This window comes from Littorina saxatilis, linkage group LG15 (genome assembly GCF_037325665.1).
Source record: "Littorina saxatilis isolate snail1 linkage group LG15, US_GU_Lsax_2.0, whole genome shotgun sequence".
NCBI lineage: Eukaryota > Metazoa > Mollusca > Gastropoda > Littorinimorpha > Littorinidae > Littorina > Littorina saxatilis.
This window is the reverse complement of record NC_090259.1, coordinates 23,916,481-23,941,502: the sequence shown is the minus strand read 5'-3', so window position 1 is coordinate 23,941,502 and position 25,022 is coordinate 23,916,481. Positions and strand designations below refer to the sequence as shown.

The window sequence follows — 25,022 nt, the reverse complement described above, 5'->3', positions numbered from 1 at the left end:
CTGTGCAAACATGGCGGCTTCCAGCTGGAGATTCGGACGCCGCTGCCAAGTGTTGCTGTTTGTGATTGCTGTCTGTCTCCTGCCGGCCATTTTGCAGGGTCACGGTCACGCTCATGATCATGACGATCACGGCCACGCGCACGACCAGCCTGCGTCTTTTAAATACAGTAAGCAAGCCAACGCACCGGAGGCAGACGTCGATTCAGACCACCATGGCCACGCACACGCTCATGACCACGGACACGCTCACGACCACGGACACGCACACGACCATGGGCATGCTCACGACCACGGGCATGCCCACGCTCACGGGCACGCTCCTTCCCACGGGCATTCGCACACTAAACCAGGCGAGACGAAGAAAGGAATTGAGGAGTTTGAGAGAGGAGCACGCACCGTCGGCACTGGACCTGCCTGGTCTGTGTGGCTCAAAGCGCTAGCCGCCACCGCTTTCATCAGCATCTCTCCCATTTTCATCCTGTATTTTGTGCCTCTCAACGACGCCGATGAACAGAGAGACTTGCTGAAAATCTTGCTGAGCTTCGCTTCTGGAGGATTACTCGGCGACGCCTTTTTGCATCTGATTCCGCACGCCATCTCTCCCCACAGTCATGGAGAAGAAGGGGGAGACCATGGCCACTCTCATGGACACTCTCACGAATCTCACGGTCATTCACACGAATCCCACTCGCACGACATGGGTGTCGGGTTGTGGGTGCTAGGTGGAATTGTAGCGTTTTTGATGGTGGAGAAGTTTGTTCGATTTGTGAAAGAAGGGAGCGGGGAGCATGGGCACAGTCATGGTCACTCCCATGCCGCTCCAAAGAAACAGGTGACAGACAAGAAGACCAAGCCTAAAGACGCTAAGGAGACAAGTGATGGTGACAAGAAAGATGACGAGAAAAAGACGAAAAGTCCAAAGAAAGCTAAGGACAGTGATGAGGAGACTGAAGACAAGAAAGACGAGGAAGAGGAAAAAGAAGAGAAGAAAGAGAAAACTGGAGATAAGAAGGATGATTCTGCAGTGAAGAAGAGTGATTCAGACAGCACTGAGAAAGAAGGTACTATATGAGAAAAAGATATATATATAATATATATATATATTTGATTGTCTGAATCATTTTATTTGACTTCTATCCTTCCTGAATTAATTAATGAAAATGTTCTCATGAATTGGCATGGTCTTTAACATTGATGGAAAATTTACTTTGACTGGGATCTGAATTCCTGTCTGACTGATTTGGAAATGGAATTATTCTGAAGACGAAAAGCTTTGGTGTTAGAAAATAGACCTAGAACATGAAACTTTTGAAGATTGTCACTGTCAGCAAGCATGTTAAAGTTTCTTTTTGTTTCATCAGAACATCATGGGTCTGACATCAAGGTGGCTGGGTACCTTAACTTGGCTGCTGATTTTGCTCACAACTTCACTGATGGTCTTGCTATTGGCGCCTCCTTCCTTGGAGGAAACACCTTGGGTCTCATCACCACGGCAACCATCTTCCTGCATGAAATTCCACATGAGATTGGCGACTTTGCTATCCTGGTGCAGTCTGGCTGTACAAAGAAAAAGGTAAGTTTCCAGAGATCTATACTAAAAGAATAAGTTATTTAGAGACTAACAAGCTTTTGATAAATGATACTGTTTTTTTTAGACAGTTTGCTGAATGGTTGAATAGCATCCATGTTCTCAAGTTTTAGAGAGAGGTAAAGCTCTATCGTTTGAATTTGCTCTCCAAAGGAGTCGGATTCAAAACGAATTCATTCCCAGGAAATTTCTACGTCATTCCATACGTGAAAATGTGTGTTGTTTAAATTATTTTTGTAACAGATTTATTTTATAATTTGTGCATTTGTTGTAATAACAATCATCACTACATTTTCTCTCATCTCGGAACACAATCCTTCACAGTGTCAAAACATTGTTTAATTTTTGTGTTGGTAGTTTGAAGTCACTAAAACACCATTGTTGAAATTTAGCTGCATGATAAAGCTTGCCTTGTAAAAGCATCAAAATGTATTGATCAGGTTGCGTTCAGTACATCACCTGACTTTCACAGCTGTTGAGATGACTGTAATAAAAATGTAATCATCATACCTTGGTGACAGGTTCCACCAGCTCCTGTCAATTCACAGTGTAAAACCAATGTTATTCAGGGATGGTCAAATCTCAAAATTTAAATTCGCCAACCAGGCGAGTAACTACAAGAAGGTTACTAGCATGGCCAGAAATGTTGCTGGCCTGGTACATATCACAGTTGCTGCTTCTGCAGTGTCTTTGAAACTCGATATCACAACCAAAAGTTGTTGCATTGGACCAGAATGCTCACTGGCCAGCCGGGCAAGTTGCCAGTCGATTTCTACTAGCCCGGTGGATTTTTTACTTGCCCCTGGCGATCAGGCGGACAATTTGGCCATCCCTGTTATTATTATTTGAGATAACAGGGATGAAAGTTTGCATGAACAAATCAGGAATTCCTGAATAGTATTAAAAAAAGATCCTGACTTTCAAAACTTTCCCTGGACAAAAATCATATCAGAAACACACCACACACACAAAATCAGGTCCACCTGGTCTCTAAACAGGTTCACTGATTTTGAACAGTCTTAACTTTTACCCCTGTAATACTCACTAATACTGTCATACTGTCTTGACTAGAAATACAGTGACCTAAAACAAATCTGGAGAAAATGAGGTCTTAAAAAGGAGGGGATCGTGAAATGGGGGTAAATATACACAGGTTATCAAGAGAAAATCTGAGAAAACAGGATCTTAAAAGGGAGGGGATCGTGAAATGGGGGTAAATATACACAGGTTATCAAGAGAAAATCTGAGACAACAGGATCTTAAAAGGGAGGGGATCGTGAAATGGGGGGTAAATATACACAGGTTATCAAGAGAAAATCTGAGACAACAGGATCTTAAAAGGGAGGGGATCGTGAAATGGGGGTAAATATACACAGGTTATCAAGAGAAAATCTGAGACAACAGGATCTTAAAAGGGAGGGGATCGTGAAATGGGGGTAAATATACACAGGTTATCAAGAGAAAATCTGAGACAACAGGATCTTAAAAGGGAGGGGATCGTGAAATGGGGGTAAATATACACAGATTATGAAGAGAAAATCTGAGAAAACAGGATCTTAAAAGGGAGGGAGTCGTAAATTGTAGGGTCTTAAAAGGGGGGTTCCACTGTATTAATGTAAATTTGTTGTACTTTTGTGTTTTCAGGCCATGATGCTGCAGTTTTCCACAGCTATCGGTGCCATGCTGGGAACTTTGTGCAGTCTGCTAGCTGGTGGGGTCGGGGTGGCTGCCACTGCATGGATTCTCCCCTTCACTGCTGGTGGCTTTATCTACATCGCCACCGTTTCCGTCATTCCGGAACTGCTGGAGGAGGCCAAGATCAAACAGTCGGTGATGGAGATCGCCGCTCTGCTCTTTGGCGTCTACATGATGGTGCTCATTGCCCAGTATGAGTGAGAGTCGTGACCACTGATGTTTGCTCATGAATGTGAGAATGTCATCAAGAAGATACATGTTGTCATCGTTTTTGTTTTGTTTTTTATTTTGCCTTGCTCATTGTTAAGCTTACGATTAAAAGTTTTTGAGAATAGACAGATCTTGACATGTTTTGTTATCTGGATCATTGTTAAGCTGGAAGTTTGTGAGAATGAGATGACAGCGTTATTGTTTTGCTGTCTTGGTCATTGATTTGCTTGCAGGTTTGTGAAAAAGAATTTTTGTCATTGTTCTGCTGTGCAGTTGTCTGCTAGTGCTGATGTAAAAGAGTTCAAGAAAACGAGAAGATTTTGTTTTGGTGTTTGTCTCACTGTTCAGGCCAAGAGTATACTGTGAGAATGAGAAATAATCATCATTGTAATCTTATTCATTCGTCAAGCTGAAAAATGTGTGAGAATGCAAAGATACTGTCATTGTACTGCTGTTTGGTCAACTGTTTGAGACCAAGAGTTTTATCTTTTCTGAGCATGAAGAGGTGTTTGTACATGTTGTGATAGGCTAAGTTATTATTTGTTTGAAAAGGTATGAAGGAAAATTTATTGTTTTTGTTTCTTTTATGTTGTTCATTACTTAATTTTTTTCCCATTTTGATATAGAAATGGTTATTTTTTGCTTGAGAAAAAGTCCTGTGTTAGATGTTGCATTTGTGAATGTTCCAGTTGTCAAATGTTAACTGCACAATTGTCAAATGTTAACTGCACAACCTTTTGGCTTTGGTTTGTGTGTGTTTCCATGTCATTTCTTGAAGTCTGGAAAGAGTGCAAAATGAAGACAACATTTGTGTGAATTTCATGACAGAACATATGTTAATCCATTACATTCATACGCCAGATTTTCTTGTCAAAAGCTTTTACCAGAATGATGTTTTTGTAGAGTTTGTTTGATAAAAAGAAAAGAAAACATCTGTGTTAATTGTTATCACCTTCAAGCACAACTTGTAGATAATCACATACTGCCTAACACATGTACTACCTTGCTTTGTATATCTCACGTCCACTTTCAACATTTTTTCTTTCTGTGCCGTTGCTTCACATATTACTATGGATCTTCTTGTGTTAACTATGAAGTTCAAAGTATAAAGGAACCAATTTTCAGTGTATGTTTGCCATGTCTTTACTAAATCAAAAAACAAGAAAGGTAGGTTGTTGGAACGTTTGTCATTGACAAAACAATACATTCACAGATATTTCGACCTAACGATCTTTTAAGTGAACAGACAAACAAATATTCACACAAAACTTATCTTGATAGTTCTATCAAGATAAGTTTTCAACTTTTGTGTGAATATTTGTCTGTTCACTTAAAAGACCGTTGGGTCGAAATATCTGTGAATGTATTGTTTTGTCAATGACAAACGTTCCAACAACCTACTTTTCTTGTTTTTTTATTCTGAATTTTGGAACGTTGGCAGTCTCTTTGTTTTTGGATTTTTTTTATCTCTTTACTACTTTCACTGTGCTGATGACAAAATGACTGAAGTATGTTTGAATGTTGAAGGATATGACATATGTGTGATGCATTGCCCAAGTGGCTTTTCGTGTGTCAGGTGAAAAGAAACTCAATTTTATTTTTAATTTATGCTAACAACTGCAAAGGAAAGGTGGGGATTGTTATTGATTATGAAATTGTGAAATGACCTGATGTGTGGACATGAATTTGCTGTTCTATTCTAGTCTACAGTGTGCATACATTATTTTATTTTATTTATCTTCACCTATATCATGTGTCTTTTGTCATGTCATGAATTTTTGACAATACAGCTGTAGTACCACCCGTGTATCTTTTAGTAATATATATTTCGTCTTGATCATACACAAACTTGTGTCAACAGTAGCTATTGTATAGAAAATGAACATTAATTTTTAAAGAAAAGAGAAAGAAAAACTTAGTCATTTTTGGTCAGATTAAAAAAATAATGGATTTTTTTATTTTATGTAGTTTCAGATTTGAATTGAATTCATTTTGTCTCCAGTATCAAAATATAATGAATGCTATGTGGACAAGACACGGTAGGCACTCAAACTTTGTGTTTTCAAAGTAGTGGCTGTTTGGGGTTTTGTTTTGTGAGAAAAAAAACCCCACCCATTTCACTAGTACATTTCAATTTCACACATATATTTTTGGTCGCTTTGTTATTTCCATAGAAACCCCCTGCGGGTTAGGGGGAAGAATTTACCCGATGCTCCCCAGCATGTCGTAAGAGGCGACTAACGGATTCTGTTTCTCTTTTTACCTTTGTTAAGTGTTTCTTGTATAGAATATAGTCAATTTTTGTAAAGATTTTAGTCAAGCAGTATGTAAGAAATGTTAAGTCCTTTGTTCTGGAAACTTGCATTCTCCCAGTAAGGTAATACATTGTACTACGTTGCAAGCCCCTGGAGCAAATTTTTGATTAGTGCTTTTGTAAACAAGAAACAATTGACAAGTGGCTCTATCCCATCTCCCCCCCCCCTTTCCCCGTCGTGATATAACCTTCATGGTTGAAAACGACGTTAAACACCAAATAAAGAAAGACCCACCCATTTCACTAGTACATTTGAATTTCACACATATATTTTTGGTTGCTTTGTTATTTGCATAGAAACATTGACACAGATTATGAAAGTGTCTTGAAGGTACAATCATATTCTGTAACTCTTAGTCAGAGGTGTTTAAACATTCCTGTATCACTTATTCGTCATTGCATTAGCCATTTTTCCAACCCGTAATTAATTACAAGTCTGGCTGTCAATTGTATAATGTGCTGCAACTGGTCAAACCAGGTCTAAAACACGGTGATTGTCTTGAATAAACCGGTCAAACAAAATATAAACTGGTATGTATTTCCAGTATTTTGACATGTTTTTTGGTAAAATACCAAAAATGTTTGGTTGACCATGATTTCTGACTAATGATATTGTTCTGGTCTGGACTACTTGGGTGTTGGGTTTAAACAGAGAGTTTGCAGTCTTGTTTTATTGTTAGTAGCTAGTAGTTGTGAACTGTGTAAAGCATTAAGTATGAGAGTAAGCTGGTACTGGGATATTACCTTTAGTCAAGTTGTTTGCAGGTGTTGGAAATTATACCAAGAAGAAGAGCTGAACGCCACAAGCTAGCAATGAGCAAATATTTGTATGTTTAAACCGTCATTTTTTGTGGAGAGTGAGTGAGTAGATAACTTCTTCTTCTGCGTTCGATATCATGGCCATTAAATCTTCAGGTCGGTGGCTGCAGTGAATAACTAAATTTTGTGTTAACTTTAGCACTCTCACTCCAGCGGTTTAATACTCGAAATTGCTTGAGAGTAAATTCTGAAGTGTTTATCGCAAAGATTTTGCCATTCCTGCAGCATTTGAACAACTACACTAGTTCATGTAAACATGGTCCATATAACCATGCTTCATATTGCATTCATCTCATGACTACTGCTGTGTTTGTGTGCGGAAGGTTTGTTATGCTTATGTCAAAATGTGGTGGAGGGCGAAACGTCACTGTTGTTGTTTGTGCACTTGCCTGATATTTTGTGGTGCTGTGGGATTTGTGGCAAATTTAGATGTAGTCGTTGACATTGAAAACTTGTATTATCTTGTCAAACATTGAGTAGACACCTTTATCTTGTCAAACGCTGAAATGTGACCATATTTGCTAACACTAACAGTTCAGAGTTGATGAGAATGGTTGGAGGGAGGGAGTGGGTTCAAATGCTTACCTCCAGTATCAGTGGCAAGTTTTGAATATGGTTAGGCTTAGTTATTGGTGAAACTCATCAGCGAGATGAGTACTTTGATTTGTACATGTAAACAAAATCCATAGTTAACGAGTGACAGGGAAGAGGTTTATGCTAAGCAACTATCACAACCCATTAAAGAGATCATTTTGTTATTAATCACGGATTTTGCCTTGCACAGAAACAGAAAAAAAACTAAGCGCAACTCACTTCCACACTGAAGACTGGTTATATGCTGTACATGTCTTACCTCTGCTTTGAACAGCTTACATGGGGCTTAAAGGCTCCATCCTAACTGCATGTTGACCAAAGCTTTCTCCAGGGATTCACATAGAAAAAGAGCATCCTTTTACTTGGACACATACCAACAATCAATAACCTGTCCACATTCTCTACACAGTGGAATTGTTTTTGCTGAATTTATTTTGTATGTCGACACCATGGCGACAGTATGTAAGAAATGTTAAGTCCTTTGTACTGGAAACTTGCATTCTCCCAGTAAGGTCATACATTGTACTACGTTGCAAGCCCCTGGAGCAAATTTTTTATTAGTGCTTTTGTGAACAAGAAACAATTGACAAGTGGCTCTATCCCATCTCCCCCCTTTCCCCATCGCGATATAACCTTCGTGGTTGAAAACGACGTTAAACACCAAATAAAGAAAGAAAGAAAGTTTGCTCTTATCCCATGTAGAAGCCTGAACAAGATCGGTGGTTGTAACCATGATTCATTTTTGCAAGGAGTGTACCTTTAATTTTGTGTAAATGTGCTGGATACGTTTTGCTGTTTGTCTTGCTATGCTTGTAAAACCATTGAAAAAGAAATTAAGGGTCAGTATGTTCACCACATTATGTTTCAGAAAAGATAACGAAATAAATAAAATTGTTAAAACAAAAATCTAGACTGCTGTTATTCTGGAGAAGAGAGAGAGAGAGAGAGAGAGAGAGAGAGAGAGAGAATAAAACTTAATAAGTGAAATATTAGAAACCTAACAAGTGTGTTATAGTTGTGTGTGTTAGTGTGTATGAGCACATTCATTCTGTCTTAAACAAAGTCAGAATAAAAATAACAGTATCATCAACAATAAATCGTGATGCATATATTTAGCGTCATCTCAAAAAAGGATAATGAACAGCACCCAATATTTAACATAAAGCTGCTTGTAAACAACATCAAATTCATCAAACAATCCACTACCATTTTTCCACTTTCTGATTCAACAGTTCCCACAGTCAGTGTTACATGTTTGAGAACAAAATCAGTGGCTTGTTAACTGAAAGCAAAAAAATGTAGAGACTAGAGCTGCAACACATCACTTATAATGTGAATCTGCAAACAAAAACCCAAGGAAGGACTGCAAAGATTTCATTTAAAATACGATTCAAGAGCATAGAAACTACTCAGCACTGACTCATTAATCACTCAAAACAGAAATCTTCCCAGCAGGAAACTCTTCATGGCCGTCTTCTTTTTTCTCTCTCTTTTGTTGTGTGTGTGATATGTTCCGAACATTTTATACTCTTCACTTAACCAGATAGCATGGAAAATGTTAACATTTTGTTAACTTACGAGGGTAGGAATATGTTTCAGCTCACATGAATTATTAGTTCAGAAGAACTATAAACTGTAGTGATGTGTGTTTTTCTTCTTCAAAGTTTGCTTCTGCTCAGAACTGCGCACTAGGCAAATTTCACGTTCTGGTTCATGAAAATGTCCCTCAAACCAACAAATCAAGCCGCTCCTTTCTTGACCTGTTGAATCTTCTCCAGACATTTCTGGGACATGGAGAATGCCGTTGTGTTCTTGTTCTTGTTTGCGAGGTCTTGCGCCTTCAGGCATGTCTCCTTGGCTTGATCCAGCTTGGACGTCCGCAGAAACACCGCCCCCAGGTTACAGTACAGCGCAGGGAGCTGGGACGACTTCATCTTGGTGGCCGATTCTATCGCCTTGTTGAGTGTCTTCGTGGCTTGGTCCCAGTTCCTCATCAGAATTTGGGCTGAGGCCAGGTCGTTCAACAGAATGATGTACTGTCCGTTGTCCGTACCCAGCACAGTTTCCGCCACGTCTAACGCTCGTTCAAGCAACGGCACTGCTTCCCCAAGACGTCGCTGACCCATGAGGAAGCGACCGTAGGTTTCTAGCGCCATGCCTAACAAGGCTTGTGTGTCTCTTTTTTTTTCTTCCTCATCCTGTTCTGCCTGGGCCAGTGTTGCAGCATCTTCTGACAAGAGCTTGTCCGGGTCTGCCTCCTGTGAAGCCACTGCTTCTGTTATGATGTCTGGTACTTTGAAAGCTTCTGAAACAGAAGCACATAATAAGCTTCTTCTTCTTCTTCTTCTACGTTCGTGGGCTGAAACCCCCACGTATACTCGTGTTTTTGCATGAGTAGAATTTTACGTGTATGACCGTTTTTACCCCGCCATTTAGGCAGCCATACGCCGCTTTCGGAGGAAGCATGCTGGGTATTTTCGTGTTTCTATAACCCACCGAACTCTGACATAGATTACAGGATCTTTTCCGTGCGCACTTGGTCTTGTGCTTGCGTGTACACACGAAGGGGGATAAGACACTAGCAGGTCTGCACATAAGTTGACCTGGGAGATTGGAAAAATCTCCACACTTAACCCACCAGGCGGCCGCAGCCGGGATTCGAACCCTCGACCTTCCGATTAAGAGGCCGACGTCTTACCACCACGCCACAGCGCCCGTCACATAATAAGCATTATTGTAGCCAATGCACAGCAGTGGAGCTCCCCTTTTAAGACCTACCAACAGTCTGGTCTTAAAAAGGAGGGAGTCTTAAAAAGGAGGGAGTCTTAAAAAGGAGGGAGTCTTAAAAAGGAGGGAGCCTTAAAAAGAAGGGAGTCTTAAAAAGGAGGGAGTCTTAAAAAGAAGGGAGTCTTAAAAAGGAGGGAGTCTTAAAAAGGAGGGAGTCTTAAAAAGAAGGGAGTCTTAAAAAGGAGGGAGTCTTAAAATGGAGAAGAATAATTTACAGAGGTTATGAAACGAAATTCAGAAAAATCAAGGCCTTAAAAAAGAGGGTCTCAGGGGTCTCAGTCATAAGGTGAAATGTTTTTTCATATAAACAGATGCATTTAGAGACATCTCTCTCTTTTGTCATTTTTCCCCCAACTCATATTCCCATGGTAAGCTGTAGCAAAGACTGAGACACAGAAAGTAAGAGAGCATCTTCACTATACTAAAACTTACTAAGCTGCAAATGGCTTGAAAAAAACTAAATGTATCGATTGGACATTGGATTTCCCTTCTTTGAGCCATGTGACGTCAGAGGCCTACAAAACTTCATATTTGGGCGTTTCAGGTTGACCGAAACTTCAAAGGAACTACAAAACACACGTCATGTGTTTGATTGCATGTGTGTGTGCTCGTTCAATCGTCAAAACAACAACAAAGTCAGTACATGACGTGTGTTTTGTAGTTCCTTTGAAGTTTCGGTCAACCTGAAACGCCCAAATATGAAGCTTATGTGTTTGATTGCATGTGTGTGTACTCGTTCAATCGTCAAAACAACAACAGGAATTCCAGCGAACGACAAGAAGAAGAAAGGAATTCGATTGATACATAAATGTTATTTGCGTTTTTGACCAAAATATAACATTTTACACAGATCTCGACAGTCATTGTTCTCCGAGACCGCGATAACGTATATTATCATCAAGCAAGAAAAAGTAAACAATGGCAAACCCATTACTTATCTCTGATGAAAACAAGAATGTCTGAATGACTTTTTAACTCTGACCACTTTCTGTTGTCAGAGTAGGTTTAGGAGACAATGCACGTCAATTTTATCAGTAAAAAAAGTAAATTTTAAGGGGCTTATTGTCCGTCAGGTCTTAATTGCCTATATTGGACATGAATTGGTTTATACGATTCGAGTTTTACGCCCTCACGGCTTTTTGATGTTTGCGTGTTTAGGTGGTATCAGCCATCTGCACTTATGGTAGAATGACCATGATCTTTTACGTGCCATTGTGGTGACACAGGGGTGGGAGATGGATACCGTCTCTGGGTCTGCACATAAAGTTGACCCGTGTCCGGCCCGGCCCGGATTCGAACCAGCGACCTCTCGATCACAAGTCCAGTGCTCTACCACCTAAGCTACCCGGGCCCCCTAAATTTTATCAGTACAGTGGAACCCCCTTTTACAACCTTCAAAATGGGGGTCCTAAAAGGGAGAATGGAGTCTTAAAATGGAGAGACAGTTTTACAGAGGTTAAGAACTGAGAAAAGAGGAAAGGAGGAATTCTTAACCTGTACGTCCATGGCACAGGTACTTGCGTAACAGTCTGCACCTAATTCTTCTCTCAAAACCTACCTTTGTTTTTCTCTTCAGCAGACATCTTAGCATCCTGCGACTTGATGCAGAACTGCAAGCCCTGCTCAGCCTCCGCAGCGCGATCCAACATGGCGTAGATACTGGAGAGTTTGATGGACAGCTCGATGATGGCGTTGCTGTCTATCTCCAGGCCTTGCTGCAGACACCCTTTCATGGTCTCTTTGTACAACGCCTCCGCTTTCTCCAGATCTCCGCGGACCAGCGCCATGTCGGCCAGGCTGTCGAAGATGTTGGTCCTGGCGCCGAGGTAGGTCTTGAAGTTGATCTTCTTCAGCTTCAGCATCTCGTCTGCCACCTATAAAGACCGTTTAAGGTTGAGTGGAAAATGTCCGGATGGATGATCTTCTTCTTCTTCGTTCATGGGTTGAATTTGAAAGTCCCACGATTGTTTTACATATATATATATATACTAGATGATTACCCGCTTCGCCGGGTACCGGCTTCGCCGGGAAGAAGTAGAGCCGAATACCAGGCTGCGCCTGAGACCCAGCCGGCGCACGAAGGAAAGGAGATAAACGCGCAAAACACTGGAGACCTTCTAAAAATAGTAACGTGCAGTGACCTTCTAAAAATAGTAACGTAGTAACGGGAATATGGATTGACGCCACACGGAGGAAGGGAGATAATCGCGACTGAAAACACTGGAGAAGATAAGGAAAAGTTACTGGTAGTGGATCCCGACAACAACAACAACAACAACAAAATCGGTTCAGCACGCACAGCGCTGTGCGCTGAGAGCACGTGTTGAAATATCTCATCGATGAGGTTGTGTCCGGGGTGTAGCTGAATACGGTGTCCAAATTTGAAAAAGATCCACCGGGAACTTTGGCCGTGCATCGCGAACAGACAGACAGACACTAGTCGTATATATATATAGATGACTATTTTTACCCCGCCATTGAGGCAGCCATACGCTGCTTTCAGGGGACATGCTTTCCTACGAATACAGTCAAACCTGTCTAAAGTATAATAATGACCACACAAGGGACTGACCAAAAGTGGTCTTTATAGACAAGTGGTCGCAATGGAAAGAATGCGCCCACCCCCACCCCCACCCGCCAGACAGGCAACAATTAAGTTGAGCGATTTCAAATACATTGTACCTGCTCCACCTGCCTGCCTGGCGACCTGAAAAACTCTCAGCCCCTACGGCCCACTTAACCTCCCCACCCCCCCCCCCCCCCCACTGCCCATTTCCCCACTTTAAGAAGGACTACCAACAACCCAGCCGAGACACTGTCGTCTCCACCTCTCTCACATGACCTGCAATTCTTGTCAGTGGCACAAACAGCTGCCTCGGTATGAAAAAGTAAAATAAAATTGGTGATTGGATATCTCAATACCGTGGAACACCCCCCCCCCCCCCCAACTTATGACCTCCATATATGAGAAAATATGGTCTCAACAGGAGGGAGTCACAAAATGGAAGTAAATTTACAGAGGTTATGAACAAATAACCTGAAAAATTAATGTCTTAAAAAGAAGAAGTCTTAAATAGGGGGGTCTTAATCGGGGGGTTCCACTGTTTGCCTGGGCAAAGCCCAAAGAACTGCAGTAATCCCCCTGGTGTCAATCACCTTGAGTGCATCATGATACCGGATCTCTGCCTTGTTAAAGTCTTGTGTCATGTGAGCATGTTTGGCTTCGGCATAAACCCTCAGCAAAGGGTCACCTCCCTTCTTCTCATCTTCCTTCTTTCCAAGGTTGATTCCCAAAAAGCCCTGGCTGAAACCTGCCGTTGCCATCATCACAAGCCAGTGTCGGCTGAACCTGAAAGAAGCAAAGTAAATCAGTGAAATAGTTTAAAGATGTTATGAATAGTTTAACATTTTTCTCTGTCTTCTTTCTGTACTGATCTTGTTTTCAATTTCACATTATATTTTCTGTAAATCATAGTTGGTCTGTCACTTGTGTCAGTTCACCTAAATTTTGGGGTCTCCTTTTTACATTTACATGATTTAGTCAAGTTTTGACTAAATATTTTAACCCTTAGGCTGGTTGTCGCGCTACTTTACGTACACTGTCACCTGGTTGTCACGACATATGTCGCGCTACTGGCTCATTCTGTTTGGTCCGTTCCGATTACCTCCCATGGATGCGAAAACCTATATGACCGTTTTTCTTTCTTTTTCTCTCTGTTAATTCACCAGTGGCTATGTAACATGTGTTACAGAATTGCACCAGTGTAAGGGTTAACATAGAGGGGGAATTGAGATGAGAGTCGTGGTGTATGTGTGTGTGTGTGTGTGTGTGTGTGTGTGTGTGTGTGTGTGTGTGTAGAGCGATTCAGAGTAAACTACTGGACCGATCTTTATGAAATTTTACATGAGAGTTCCTGGGTATGATATCCCCAGACGTTTTTTTTCATTTTTTCGATAAATGTCTTTGATGACGTCATATCCGGCTTTTTGTAAAAGTTGAGGCGGCACTGTCACACCCTCATTTTTCAATCAAATTGATTGACATTTTTGTAAAGCAATCTTCGACGAAGGCCGGACTTCGGTAATGCATTTGAGCTTGGTGACTTAAAAATTAATTTATGACTTTGGTCATTAAAAATCTGAAAATTGTAATAAACATTTTTTTTATATAAAACGATCCAAATTTACGTTCATCTTATTCTACATCATTTCCTGATTCCAAAAACATAAATATGTTATATTTGGATTAAAAACAATCTCTGAAATTGAAAATTAAAAATATAAAAATTATTATCAATCAAAATAAAATTTCCTAAATTGATTTAAAAACAATTTCATCTTATTCCTTGTCGGTTCCTGATTCCAAAAACATATAGATATGATATGTTTGGATTAAAAACACGCTCAGAAAGTTACAACGAAGAGAGGCACAGAAAAGCGTGCTATGCAGCACAACGAAACCACTACCGCGCTAAACAGGCTCGTCAGTTTCACTCCGTTTTGCACAAGCGGCGGACTACGGTCATTGTGAAAAAATGCAGTGCGTTCAGTTTCATTCTGTGAGAACCACAGCTTGACTAAATGTAGTAATTTCGCCTTACGCGACTTGTCCGTTGTTTTTTGGCCCAAGCTTTTCAGGTGTCTCAAAAACAGGGACTACTGAGATCTCTACTAAAATGTAATTCTACTAATGTAACCGAGTGTCGGAACACAAAAATCTCCTTTGGAGGCGAAGTCCAGTCAAACAGGATTGAGAATTTTAGAGCTAATTTCTTAGCCGTATAAAAACCTGTTATGGGTACTGAAAGGCAACCAAGAACATACAAGACAGCAGCAGCCAGACCATAGGCCTACCACAAACAGAACTCTACAATTCACAGGTGTCAGCAACGTTGTAGAAACGTCGAGCTATAAATAGCTCGCGCTCTCCAAGGCTGACAACTGCAGAGCCTGCTGTGAAGGCTGACGCAGTAGTCTCCCTGTCAGTGTCACACTAAGTAGACTACAAAAAAACAATACCAAACAAAAAAAACTTGAAGTGTCCTAAACACGACACACACAAGTTGGTATTCTTGAGAAGGAATGTAAAACTACGACTCATGGGTGCAGTCATTAGTTTCAATTTTAACAGGGCCCTAAATTCAGATGTGCGTTTGTGTGTGTGTGTGTGTGTGTGTGTGTGTGTGTGTGTGTGTGTGGTGTGTGTGTGTGTGTGTGTGTGTGTGTACAGAAATGTGTCCGCTTACTTTACTGTTTACACTAGTTACGGAGCTGCTTTCCTGAAGCAAGTGGGGTTTTTTTAATACTTTTTTATATCTATTTTTTCATTATGATATATCATATATGTGTTGATATAATGATAATGCAAACTTTTTAAGTCACACAATGTTTCAGAGAGTCTTTGATAACTTTCAATAGTGTAAGATCCTCATGATCAAATCAAAAGACTCATCACTCAAATTAGACAAGCCGCTTTCATTTTCAACTAACCTTGAACGTTTGGACTGCAACGGAACAGCCACCTTAGACTCGGATTGATTATGCATATGTTTCAACTGGCTCCATGTTAGCCTTTGTTGAAACGGCTTCCCAGATTGTTTTGAAATTACTTGGAAACCGGAGATGCTGCGATGAAGTGGAGACCTTGCAACGGTGCCTGATATTCTGGCACAGAGGGCTGCCATCTTGGCTGTTACATACAAAGCTAGCCGATCATAGTTTCGGTGACGTACGATTGATAAAGGTTATTGTTGCAAAAAGCGCTCATTAATATCCTGCATATTCCTATAGAATAAAATGAAGTCATAGCCACGTAGTATAGCAAACAAAACGTATTTTATTCTAGGTTTTCACGTTTCTTCAAACTTTCTACTGACCGGAAGTTGGTGTCTTGATCTTGCAAGCGCGAAGGGAGGATTTTAGGGCTCTGAGAGTGAGAGACCCTTGCCGCATGCGAGAAGAGGAATTGATTAGTTGCATACATGTGTCACACTAGTTGAATGTTTTGATGTGCATGAAGGGTCACACCTAAAGTGCAAAATGGGCGAAAAAGATGCAAACGCTCTGAGTAACATCAAGTCGTTGTTCCGCTCGATTCTTATCACTGTACAAGGCGGTCTGACAGTGCAAGAGTTTCAGAGAGACTACAGGGATTTCGTTGGCACGCCGATTCCTTATACGGACTTCGGCTTTCAGTCTTTGAAACCGTTTCTCCTCTCTCTGAAAGACACAGTGCAGTTCTTCACATCCAATGGAGAGGAGAGGCTCAGGCAGGTGTCTACTGAAGACACAAAACACATTGAAGTTATGGTGCAAAGACAGAAACCAAGCCAAAAAAAGAGAAGGTCGTCTGGAAGTAGAAGCAGGAACTTTTCAAGCTCCAACTCACGAGGAGGCAGAGGGGGTGGAAATTTCTCCCGAGAAAGAAGAATTGTTTCCAAGACACACCAGAGTGGGCTGTTAGGACAGTTGCCTCTAGCTACTTGGAATCCAAACACTGGGCAGCGAATCCCTCCGTTACACGGATACAGTGCGCCATCACGGTATCAGAATGATGTCTACGCATACCCACAACCACCTCGGCTCAGCAGATCTGACCAAAGTAATGGTCGAAGCATCACAAGGTCGCATGGAAATGGTTGGAAATCTCCAGGCTACCAGTCTGAGATCATGCAAGACAAGAGTCAGTCCAGTCGTTCCAGTGAAAGGACTTCATCACATTCACAGTCACAAACGAGAACACAGACTCAAAGTGGTGATAATTTGCAACAAAATTCACGGAGCAAACCGTGTGAACAGGATCAAGGTGAACAAAAATTGTCTCCGAGGAGTGATCAAAGTGAAGGAGGGTCCGATTCATCAAGCCAGGGTAGGCGGAGTACGACGTATCGAGGTAGAGGGCGTGGCAGAGTTAAGGGGGTGGAGCGAAAACCTCAATGGTCGGAGCCTGAATACAAACAACAGTTTGCTGAAACCAAAGGTGAAGGGAACTTGGCTGATTGAACTGGTGTTGCCTTATCAACAACTGGGGATATAGCTCAGTTGGTAGCGCGCTGGATTTGTATTCAGTTGGCCGCTGTCAGCGTGAGTTCGATCCCAGGTTCGGCGGAAATTTATTTCAGAGTCAACTTTGTGTGCAGACTCTCTTCGGTGTCCGAACCCTCCCCCCGTGTACACTACATTGGGTGTGCACGTTAAAGATCCCACGATTGACAAAAGGGTCTTTCCTGGCAAAATTGCTTAGGCACAGTTAATAATTGTCTACCTATACCCGTGTGACTTGGAATAATAGGCCGTGAAAGGTAAATATGCGCCGAAATGGCTGCAATCTACTGGCCGTATAAAATTCCATCTCACACGGCATCACTGCAGAGCGCCTAGAACTGTACCCACGGAATATGCGCGATATAAGCGTCATTGATTGATTGATTGATTGAACTGGTTTTTTGTTTTGTTTTTGTTTGATATTATTATATAAATTTATAAATGAATTAATTTTTAAAATGAAGTTCATGTTCTTCTACATCACCAAGCTTTTTAAGTTTTGCAAAAGAAAGAAAAAATTCTAGTTGCTCCACCAACCCTTTTTCCCTCCCTAGAAGTTGTAGAACTTGTTGTTAATATTAACTAAATTTTAAGAAAAAGAAACACTCAAACAGACAGAAACACACGTCATTAATAACAAAACTCCATTTGCAGACGACCTAACAAAGACTACTCTTTTGCACCAACTAAGGGACACAACTCGCGCAAGTTTCAGCCAACAGAAAGCCATAATCATGTGGTTTAGTCAACAACAACAAAAGTTAAACAAATCTAATGGCGTGTAATGCCATAGACACAGCGTTTGCTTTGATGATCAGATTCAGACACAGAAAGACACACACAAAAGTGGCGGGGATGTAGCTCAGTCGGTAGTGCGCTGGATTTGTATCCAGTTGGCCGCTGTCAGCGTGAGTTCGTCCCCACGTTCGGCGAGAGATTTATTTCTCAAAGTCAACTTTGTGTGCAGACTCTCCTCGGTGTCCGAACACCCCCGTGTGTACACGCAAGCACAAGACCAAGTGCGCACGAAAAAGATCCTGTAATCCATGTCAGAGTTCGGTGGGTTATAGAAACACGAAAATACCCAGCATGCTTCCTCCGAAAGCGGCGTATGGCTGCCTAAATGGCGGGGTAAAAACGGTCATACACGTAAAAGCCGTGGGAGTTTCAGCCCATGAACGAACAAACACACAAAAGTAGTTACTACCTAATCTAATGTTTTGAGCCTATTCAGTAATTCACCGAAAACAAGAATTGTTGTTGGCCTAAGGCCCAGAAACTGAATATATTTGTTTCTGATGACAAGGCCTAAAATATTAGGCAAAAAAAAAGAAAAAGGTGTGGTTACGGTAACATAGCCAAAAAAAATAGGGTAGGAAGGTAGGCAATCACTTTTTTTTTTTAAACTTTTTTTTCTAATGTGTACAAATTAAACCTACTTCACAGGGAAATAAGTGTGCGACTCGGGCGATTTTGCTTTCATTGCGTTTTCTGCACTCGGTTTTTTTTTTTTTTTTTTTTTTTGACAAATGTAATAAAAAGTTATAGGGTCGGCCCCTAAAAATAGGGTAGGTCGGGTTACCGTAACCACACCTTTTTTTTTTTTAGGCCTTAGGGTCAGTAGCTTTTAAAAAAAAATTGTATTATTGAAGTTTGTTTTTTATTTACATAGGTACTGTTTGTGGCTTTTCATTTTTGTGTCTTCTCTAATATTAAATGACTTTGCTGTTGCATTGCAGATCATGCCAATTCTCAGCAGCTTTCTCGTTATGACTCTGACAATTGGGAGGAAGAGGAGAAGCCAAAGCAACGACAGGGGGGAGTCAAGATGTCACAGGACATCTGTGACATTAGCCAAGATGTCCAGAACAAAGTCAAACAGGTGATGAGACTAAATCTGTATCTGTGTCAATACGTTGAAAAACCACATCTCGCATTTGATCAACGAAAGGGAGGAGTGCATATATATATATATAATATATAATAAGTCCTAGACTGGGTGGAGATGTCTGTTTTTCCAAGAATAGTTTGAAAGCAGCGGCTATTGTTCATAACACTGTTTTCAACAATATTTGTTGACACAAAATCTTTGAAACGCCTTGCTGTCACTTTGCGTTTGTTTCTCGTAGGTTTGAGGTAAGTATGAGATGGTATGGCCGGCACCAGCCCCTAGTTGCTGGTTTCAGACTGAGAGACCATTTTTGCTGTACACATAAATTCAGAGGTCTTGGTCACGGACATGATCATGATGAAGACAGATGGTTGAAAGGTTGTTTGAACTTAGAGTTAGACCAACTTAGAGTAATGTCTTTTGATTCTTTATTTAAATACAAAAGAGCACACCTGTCAGTGTCACCATGCTGAGCCTCAGCACTTGAAATTATTCTCCCCCCCCCCCCCCCCCGACCCCTCATACCCCCACCCCTTTTTGTTTAAGACCCCAGTTGTTGTAGTTGTCTGTAGATGTAGTACATTTATTCACCTCCATTTTGACACTCCGATTTTAATATTTAATTTTCTCAGATTTGTGGAGGTTAGTAAGGCCAAAAAAAAAAATAGGTGTGGTTATGGTAACATAGCCAAAAAGAATAGGGTAGGAAGGTAGGCAATGTTTTTTGTTTTTTTTTAAACTTTTTTTCTAATGTGTACAAATTAAACCTACTTGACAGGGAAATAAGTGTGCGACTCGGGCGCTTTCGCTTTCATTGCGTTTTCTGCACTCGTTTACTTTTTTTGTTTTTGTATTTTTTTGACAAATGTAATAAAAAGTTATAGGGTCGGCCCAAAAAAATAGGGTAGGTCGGGTTACCGTAACCACACCTATTTTTTTTTTAGGCCTAACGAGATAGATTTCAATTTTCACTGTATGTTGATTTGATAATAATGAGTTTTGACACATGATGGCTGTATGTTTGCAGGTGCTAGTGAAAGCTCCCCGAGGCTTGTGGGCCAACAGATTGCCTGTGATGTACAAAGTAAGTACCTTCAGTTTTGCAATGTCTATCAGTATCCAACAATACCTGGAACTTGAAAATGGATGTGATGTTAGGCCAAGAAAATTTTTTCAAAAACAACCAATCTACAGGGATGAGATTCTTCCGCCAATTGGCGGAATTCTGCCCAATTCCCAGGACCATTTTTCTGAATCGTCTAAATCCGTTGAGAAAAAATGGGGGGGGGGGGGGGGGGGGGGGGGGGGGGGGGGTAGAGTAGTTGTTGTGGTTCCATTGGATTCGATCTGTAAAGTCCTACCTACAACCCTAAAGTCGATTTTCCAGATCAAATCTCCGATGAAATATTAACAACATAACCTCCGTATCGAAGGAAGTGGACCTTCGACCTGAATATGAACTTTCCATTTCCGAGTGTCTTCATTCCGAAAATTCATAAACGGGCTGATTCAGCTGTCGGCTTTAGCCTGCTTAACAAAGATGGCGTCGGTGAGAACATTGACGGAAAGCGAACATGTTTTGGCGTCGGAGATCGACCAGGGTGTGAAGAATAAGTGGGTTCCGAAATGGCAGGAAGAAATCGTCACGTCTGAACTACGCGGGAGAAAACTGTCGCTCCGACTTGGAGATTCTTTTAAAAAGTTGACTGTTCCGGGAAAGGCTAGATGCACGTGGTGTAATTTTGATCTCAGCTACAAATCCAAAGGGAAGACCACGCTGAAAGGCCATTTGACAACTAAAGATCATCTAACCCATGCTTTTACCAGGTCAACACCTTATGAGCACCATTGGTCATTGTGCAAGTAAATTGTGCCGTTTCTAAAATTTGTGAACATTCCTGAGCTAAAGTTACTTAAATTTTTCACATATGACTGACAAAATGTTGTATGCTTCTACTGCTCGGACTCATTTCCAAGTCTTTTTTTGTTGTCAAAGTGTCAAAAAATCTTCAGCTTCAGGGGGCTTTGCCCCCTGGACCCCTCCTAATTTCCTCCCAAAACACTTTTAGGGAATCTCATCTCTGAATCTACCAACCGTATTTTAGAAAAAAAAATTGCCTTGTTAACATAAACCACCAAATTGTTAAAAACAAAATTGCCTTAAAAACCAAGAACCAACCAACCTGACAGGAAAGGGCCCAATTTTCTTGTAACGTTCAATTGTAAATGCACAAAGAGAGGAAAGATTCATAAAAACATGGAGTATCTGTCAATGATTCCAGCCAGTTTGACAAATGTGGCTTATATAACATGAATCCACACATTTGTAAAGTACTTGTCATGCATACAATTTATTTTCAGACCATGTTTGACCAAGAGCTGCCCCTTAGGGACCAAGGTTACCACAGCGTCATAGAGTTTGTGTCAGCCATGCCACACATAGTGCGTGTCGAGCGACCGTACGAGAAAGGGGACTGGATGCTGTCGGACGCCACTCAGGCCAGAAAGGGTGGAGATGGTGAGTCTGTGTGGACAGTGGAACCCCCATTTTAAGACCTCCACAAATCTGAGAAAATCAGTCTTAAAAGGGAGGGAGTCTTAAAAGGGGGGTTCCACTGTACAAGTCTGCGTGTGTAAATGTGCTGAGCAGCTTTGTTCTTGTGGCCTGCGGAATCCCCCTTTTAAAACCCTCCCCCCCCCCCCCCCCCCCCCCCCCCTTTTTCAGATTTTGCTTTATTCAGACTTTATGTTCATAACCTCGTGTCTGGCTGTGTCAAACCAAACAGCATGCTAAAAACCAGTTAAAGCTGGCCATATAACAGACTACAGACAGCATACTTTCATGCTTTTCTTTCACATTGTTACGATTCCATTATCTCATGCCGGAGATGTCATAGACGGTCATTTGGCAAGTATTTACACGAAAAATCAGTACAGTATTAGTAATGAACAAAAAGGTATGTGAAAAGTCTTTTCCAAATGTACATTTTCATGTAAAATGAATTTCAGATTTGCTTTTTTGTTACGATGAGCGCGGTAAGTTTCTTTCAGTGACGCATCTTTTGCATGTTGTTTCCTCATTGACTTTGCAAGAAAGAAAGAAAGAAAAGCAGTCAATATAACACTTACCTCGACAGTACTATTCTTGCACATTATCTATTATAGGCCGAAAAAATTGGACAAAACGCTGAGTGGGTACAATTATCTCCCATAACCATGCGCCACCGTGGATCCCAAGCACTGTCCGAGTGCTTCCCCCTTACAGGATGTAGGTGGCGCGTCCTCTTTCTTTTTTCGCGCGTGTCAGACCGGCTGTGTTTCTGCTACGCTCCCGGATTATTTTGGACTAAGAGGCTTCTTTTCTGTGTGGACTATCACCTGTTGGATTATTGTGTGTTATTCCACTTCTGGCTTGAGGCTACGTTGTGTTTCCTTCAACTTGTGCCTCCGTTTTTGTGTGGCGGACTCGGCGTGCCTCCCGTCCTACTTCGTGGTGACCGGTCGTCTGCTTCTCGTTTCGCCGCATTCACTTGAGTATTGACCTAAATTTTCTTTGAATTTTGTTAATTCTCGGTCTTTAAGGGTACGTACAGGGCGAGGTAGGATGTCTCGTCCTGTTTTGGGCTCTGGTTCTACGGAACCAGAGTCTGCCGGGGGCAACCCTTCTCCGGGCGCCCAGCGTCATGTTTTACGCACGGAGAAGGGGATCTTTCGGCGCTCCGACTCTCCCTCCCCAAACGCTTTGCGTTTGCGGCGAGGGAGGGCGGAGAAAGCCTGTTTGAGCAAGCTCAATGCGAGCTTGCTCAAACAGGCTGGGCTTGAGCCTGGGACTTCGGGCGGGGCTGCGCCGTCGAAGGTTCGGGGAAGGTCGAGGGGAAAGAAAAAGCTTCTTTCTCCTTCTCCTTCAGTGGAACAAGCTTCCCCCCCTTCGACGCCGTTGTCCGGCCCTCAGTCTCAGGCTTCAGCTCCTCCCGGTTTCAAGCCTGGGGGGAAGGTTTCCTTCTCCTCCCTGGCTCGAATCCGGGGGCAGGTCGATTCCCAACCCTCTTTGGGGGTTGGTGAATCCGATCTAGGGGCTACTGGAGAGACTCAGGTTTTGACAGCCAACGGCCATTCCACGTTGTAAACACCGGTTCTCGTCCGACCACCGAAGTTAAGCAACGTCGGGCCCGGTTAGTACTTGGATGGGTGACCGCCTGGGAACACCGGGTGCAGTTGGCATTAAAATCTTCCTTTTCCGGTGCCTCTCCTGTGCCCTCCTCGGTTTCCACCGCTGTGGAAACCAGGAGGGACACGGGTCCTCCTCTGAACTCCCTCGCTGGGTCGTCTGCTGCTGTTTCGACAGTAGTTTCGGCCCCCTGGGGGGGGAGATCGGAGGAGATGACGGGGTCTCTGAATTCCCTCCCCGCTGGGGTTGGGATGCGAATTGACCCCGTTCAGGGCGGTCCTGTGGGGGCAGGGGTTTCAGGCTTCGTGCCTACGACCACTGCTACTACGGTTCCCTCTGACGTCCGTGTGACTGGTGGCTGTCCCTCTATGAAACGCTCCGGCCGACTAGTTACTGGACGTGGAGGTGTTCGACAGAACGTGGTACTTCTGTCGAATGGTCAGGGCGACGGGAACATTGTTTCTGTTGCTCAGACCGACACCTCCGACCGGACCGTCTTGACCCCACGCCATTCCTTAGCGTCTGGTGTTCGGGTGACGGATGGTCCGGACCAAGGGTCCGGAACGTTCCAGGCTTACGGGTCGGGATCGAACCGGACCCACGGGTCCCGACTGGACTTGACCTCCGGGTTTGGTCCGGACGGGACCCATGGTACGGGACCGTACCGGACCTTAGGGTCCGGTGCGGGACAGTACCTCTGGCCCTTGCCGGACCCCCGGACCTACGGGTCCGGATGGTACGGTACGGGACCAGTGGTTCGGTCGGGACCGGACCACCCGACCACCTCTGTTGGTCTGGGTGGTCTGGCACCGAACCGGAACACACCGGACCACCGGACCTACGGGTCCGGATGGTACGGTACCGGACCAGTGGTCCGGTCGGGGCCGGACCACTCGACCACCTCTGTTGGTCCGGGTGGTCTGGCACCGAACCGGACCATGCCGGACCTACGGGTCCGGATGGTACGGTATGTCCACGTCCGACCGAGCCACCCGAACACTTCTGTGGGTACGGATGGTGTAAGAGATTTGAAATAAAGAAGATCCGTAGTTATCCTTATTAATCTCCTTCCAGATTCTTTATATGTGCACACGCACACACACAGTCAATCATCTGACTCCCGCTCAGAAGTTTAGGAAAGCAGAGAGAAGATTAGAAGAATTTGTAGTCTTTCACCAACTCATTCTTTCCAAACAATAGCCAATGGTTTAATTAGAACATACAAATTGGTTTGTTTCTGACATAGCAAATATCAACTCATTCCTCAAATTCTCAAATACTTTCTTGCTTACAATAATCAATTCATGACCTTTTGAAACTCATTCATTCATTGTCCACGACCTTGTGAAACTCACTCATTCATTGTCAACGTCAGAACATATTTACAAGGACAAGAAAGCAAATAAACAAAACATAACTTTTACGTTATGTAGAGGTGACGATGTAGCTAGCCTTCAACCTTACGGCCTCCATCGCACCCTCGCCACCCTGGCACCACCCCGCACAAGTCAGACTGGGGCGGCCTGTTACAAAATATAACACCCTACTGTAACAACTAACAATATTCAAAAACACACCAACCGAGCACAAGAAAATTATACAATTCCGAAATTATTCAAGTACACAAGTCATGTCCGCGCATACAAAAGAAATGTTCAAGTTCACACAAAACTAGCAAAGTACCTCATCTTCCAATATGGCGGCACCCACACAAAAGTCCAAGTCATCCCGGCAATGTTTCCCGGTTCCAAGGTTGACATCAAGATCAAATGTTTTCTTCCAAAGTTGACATCAAAACCAAGAGCAGGTTTTCTCATCCGAGAGCCCAGGTCGAATGACTTTCAATTGTCAGGCAGTTTACAATCACAACTCACAAAATCAGGCGGTTGCGATTATAACGTGAACAACTCGC

General features: G+C 42.5%; 3 protein-coding genes and 1 non-coding gene across 7 annotated transcripts in view; 3 read left to right on the top strand and 1 right to left on the bottom strand.

The window, feature by feature from the left end:
* On the top strand, positions 1–8,126 carry LOC138948885 (zinc transporter Slc39a7-like). Its single transcript, XM_070320522.1, has 3 exons — positions 1–1,061; positions 1,362–1,573; positions 3,233–8,126. Exons 1-3 carry the CDS (start codon positions 11–13, stop codon positions 3,482–3,484), a joined length of 1,515 nt encoding a protein of 504 aa, XP_070176623.1. The 5' UTR covers positions 1–10; the 3' UTR covers positions 3,485–8,126.
* A 165-nt stretch (positions 8,127–8,291) lies between these two features.
* On the bottom strand, positions 8,292–15,781 carry LOC138948886 (tetratricopeptide repeat protein 19, mitochondrial-like). 2 transcript variants are annotated; one of them, XM_070320524.1, is made up of 4 exons: positions 15,498–15,781; positions 13,164–13,356; positions 11,566–11,881; positions 8,292–9,522 (listed from the first exon to the last, which is right to left on the bottom strand). In XM_070320524.1, the coding sequence occupies exons 1-4, from the start codon at positions 15,689–15,691 to the stop codon at positions 8,960–8,962; spliced, it is 1,266 nt and encodes a 421-aa protein (XP_070176625.1). In that variant the 5' UTR covers positions 15,692–15,781; the 3' UTR covers positions 8,292–8,959. The 2 variants fall into 2 exon arrangements, with proteins under 2 accessions (XP_070176625.1, XP_070176624.1); XM_070320523.1 differs by having other exon boundaries at positions 8,292–9,525; positions 15,498–15,747.
* A 121-nt stretch (positions 15,782–15,902) lies between these two features.
* Positions 15,903–25,022, top strand: part of LOC138948882 (tudor domain-containing protein 5-like) — a 36,310-nt gene continuing 27,190 nt past the window's right edge. Inside the window, exons 1-5 of one of the 3 annotated variants that reach the window (XM_070320517.1) lie at positions 15,903–16,986; positions 18,791–18,933; positions 19,970–20,026; positions 21,304–21,460; positions 21,952–21,978. In XM_070320517.1, coding sequence (XP_070176618.1) covers positions 16,047–16,986; positions 18,791–18,933; positions 19,970–20,026; positions 21,304–21,460; positions 21,952–21,978 — 1,324 coding nt within the window. In that variant the 5' untranslated portion in view covers positions 15,903–16,046. The remainder of the gene's footprint in view (positions 16,987–18,790; positions 18,934–19,969; positions 20,027–21,303; positions 21,461–21,951; positions 21,979–25,022) is intronic. The other 2 variants (XM_070320518.1, XM_070320519.1) reach the window with 2 other exon arrangements.
* On the top strand, positions 23,045–23,163 carry LOC138949562 (5S ribosomal RNA). The gene has a single exon (XR_011450339.1). It is a non-coding gene; the product is annotated as a 5S ribosomal RNA (ribosomal RNA).

Bases quoted from the DNA above. Each gene is read 5' to 3' on its own strand.
- LOC138948885 (XM_070320522.1), top strand. From the start codon at position 11: ATGGCGGCTTCCAGCTGGAGATTCGGACGCCGCTGCCAAGTGTTGCTG. The intron at 1,062-1,361 runs GTACTATATGAG...TTGTTTCATCAG, and splicing joins AGACAGCACTGAGAAAGAAG to AACATCATGGGTCTGACATC. The intron at 1,574-3,232 runs GTAAGTTTCCAG...TTGTGTTTTCAG, and splicing joins CTGGCTGTACAAAGAAAAAG to GCCATGATGCTGCAGTTTTC.
- LOC138948886 (XM_070320523.1), bottom strand. From the start codon at position 15,691: ATGGCAGCCCTCTGTGCCAGAATATCAGGCACCGTTGCAAGGTCTCCA. The intron at 13,357-15,497 runs GTTAGTTGAAAA...TGCTTCTTTCAG, and splicing joins TTGCAGTCCAAACGTTCAAG to GTTCAGCCGACACTGGCTTG. The intron at 11,882-13,163 runs GTGATTGACACC...CGGTCTTTATAG, and splicing joins GGTATCATGATGCACTCAAG to GTGGCAGACGAGATGCTGAA.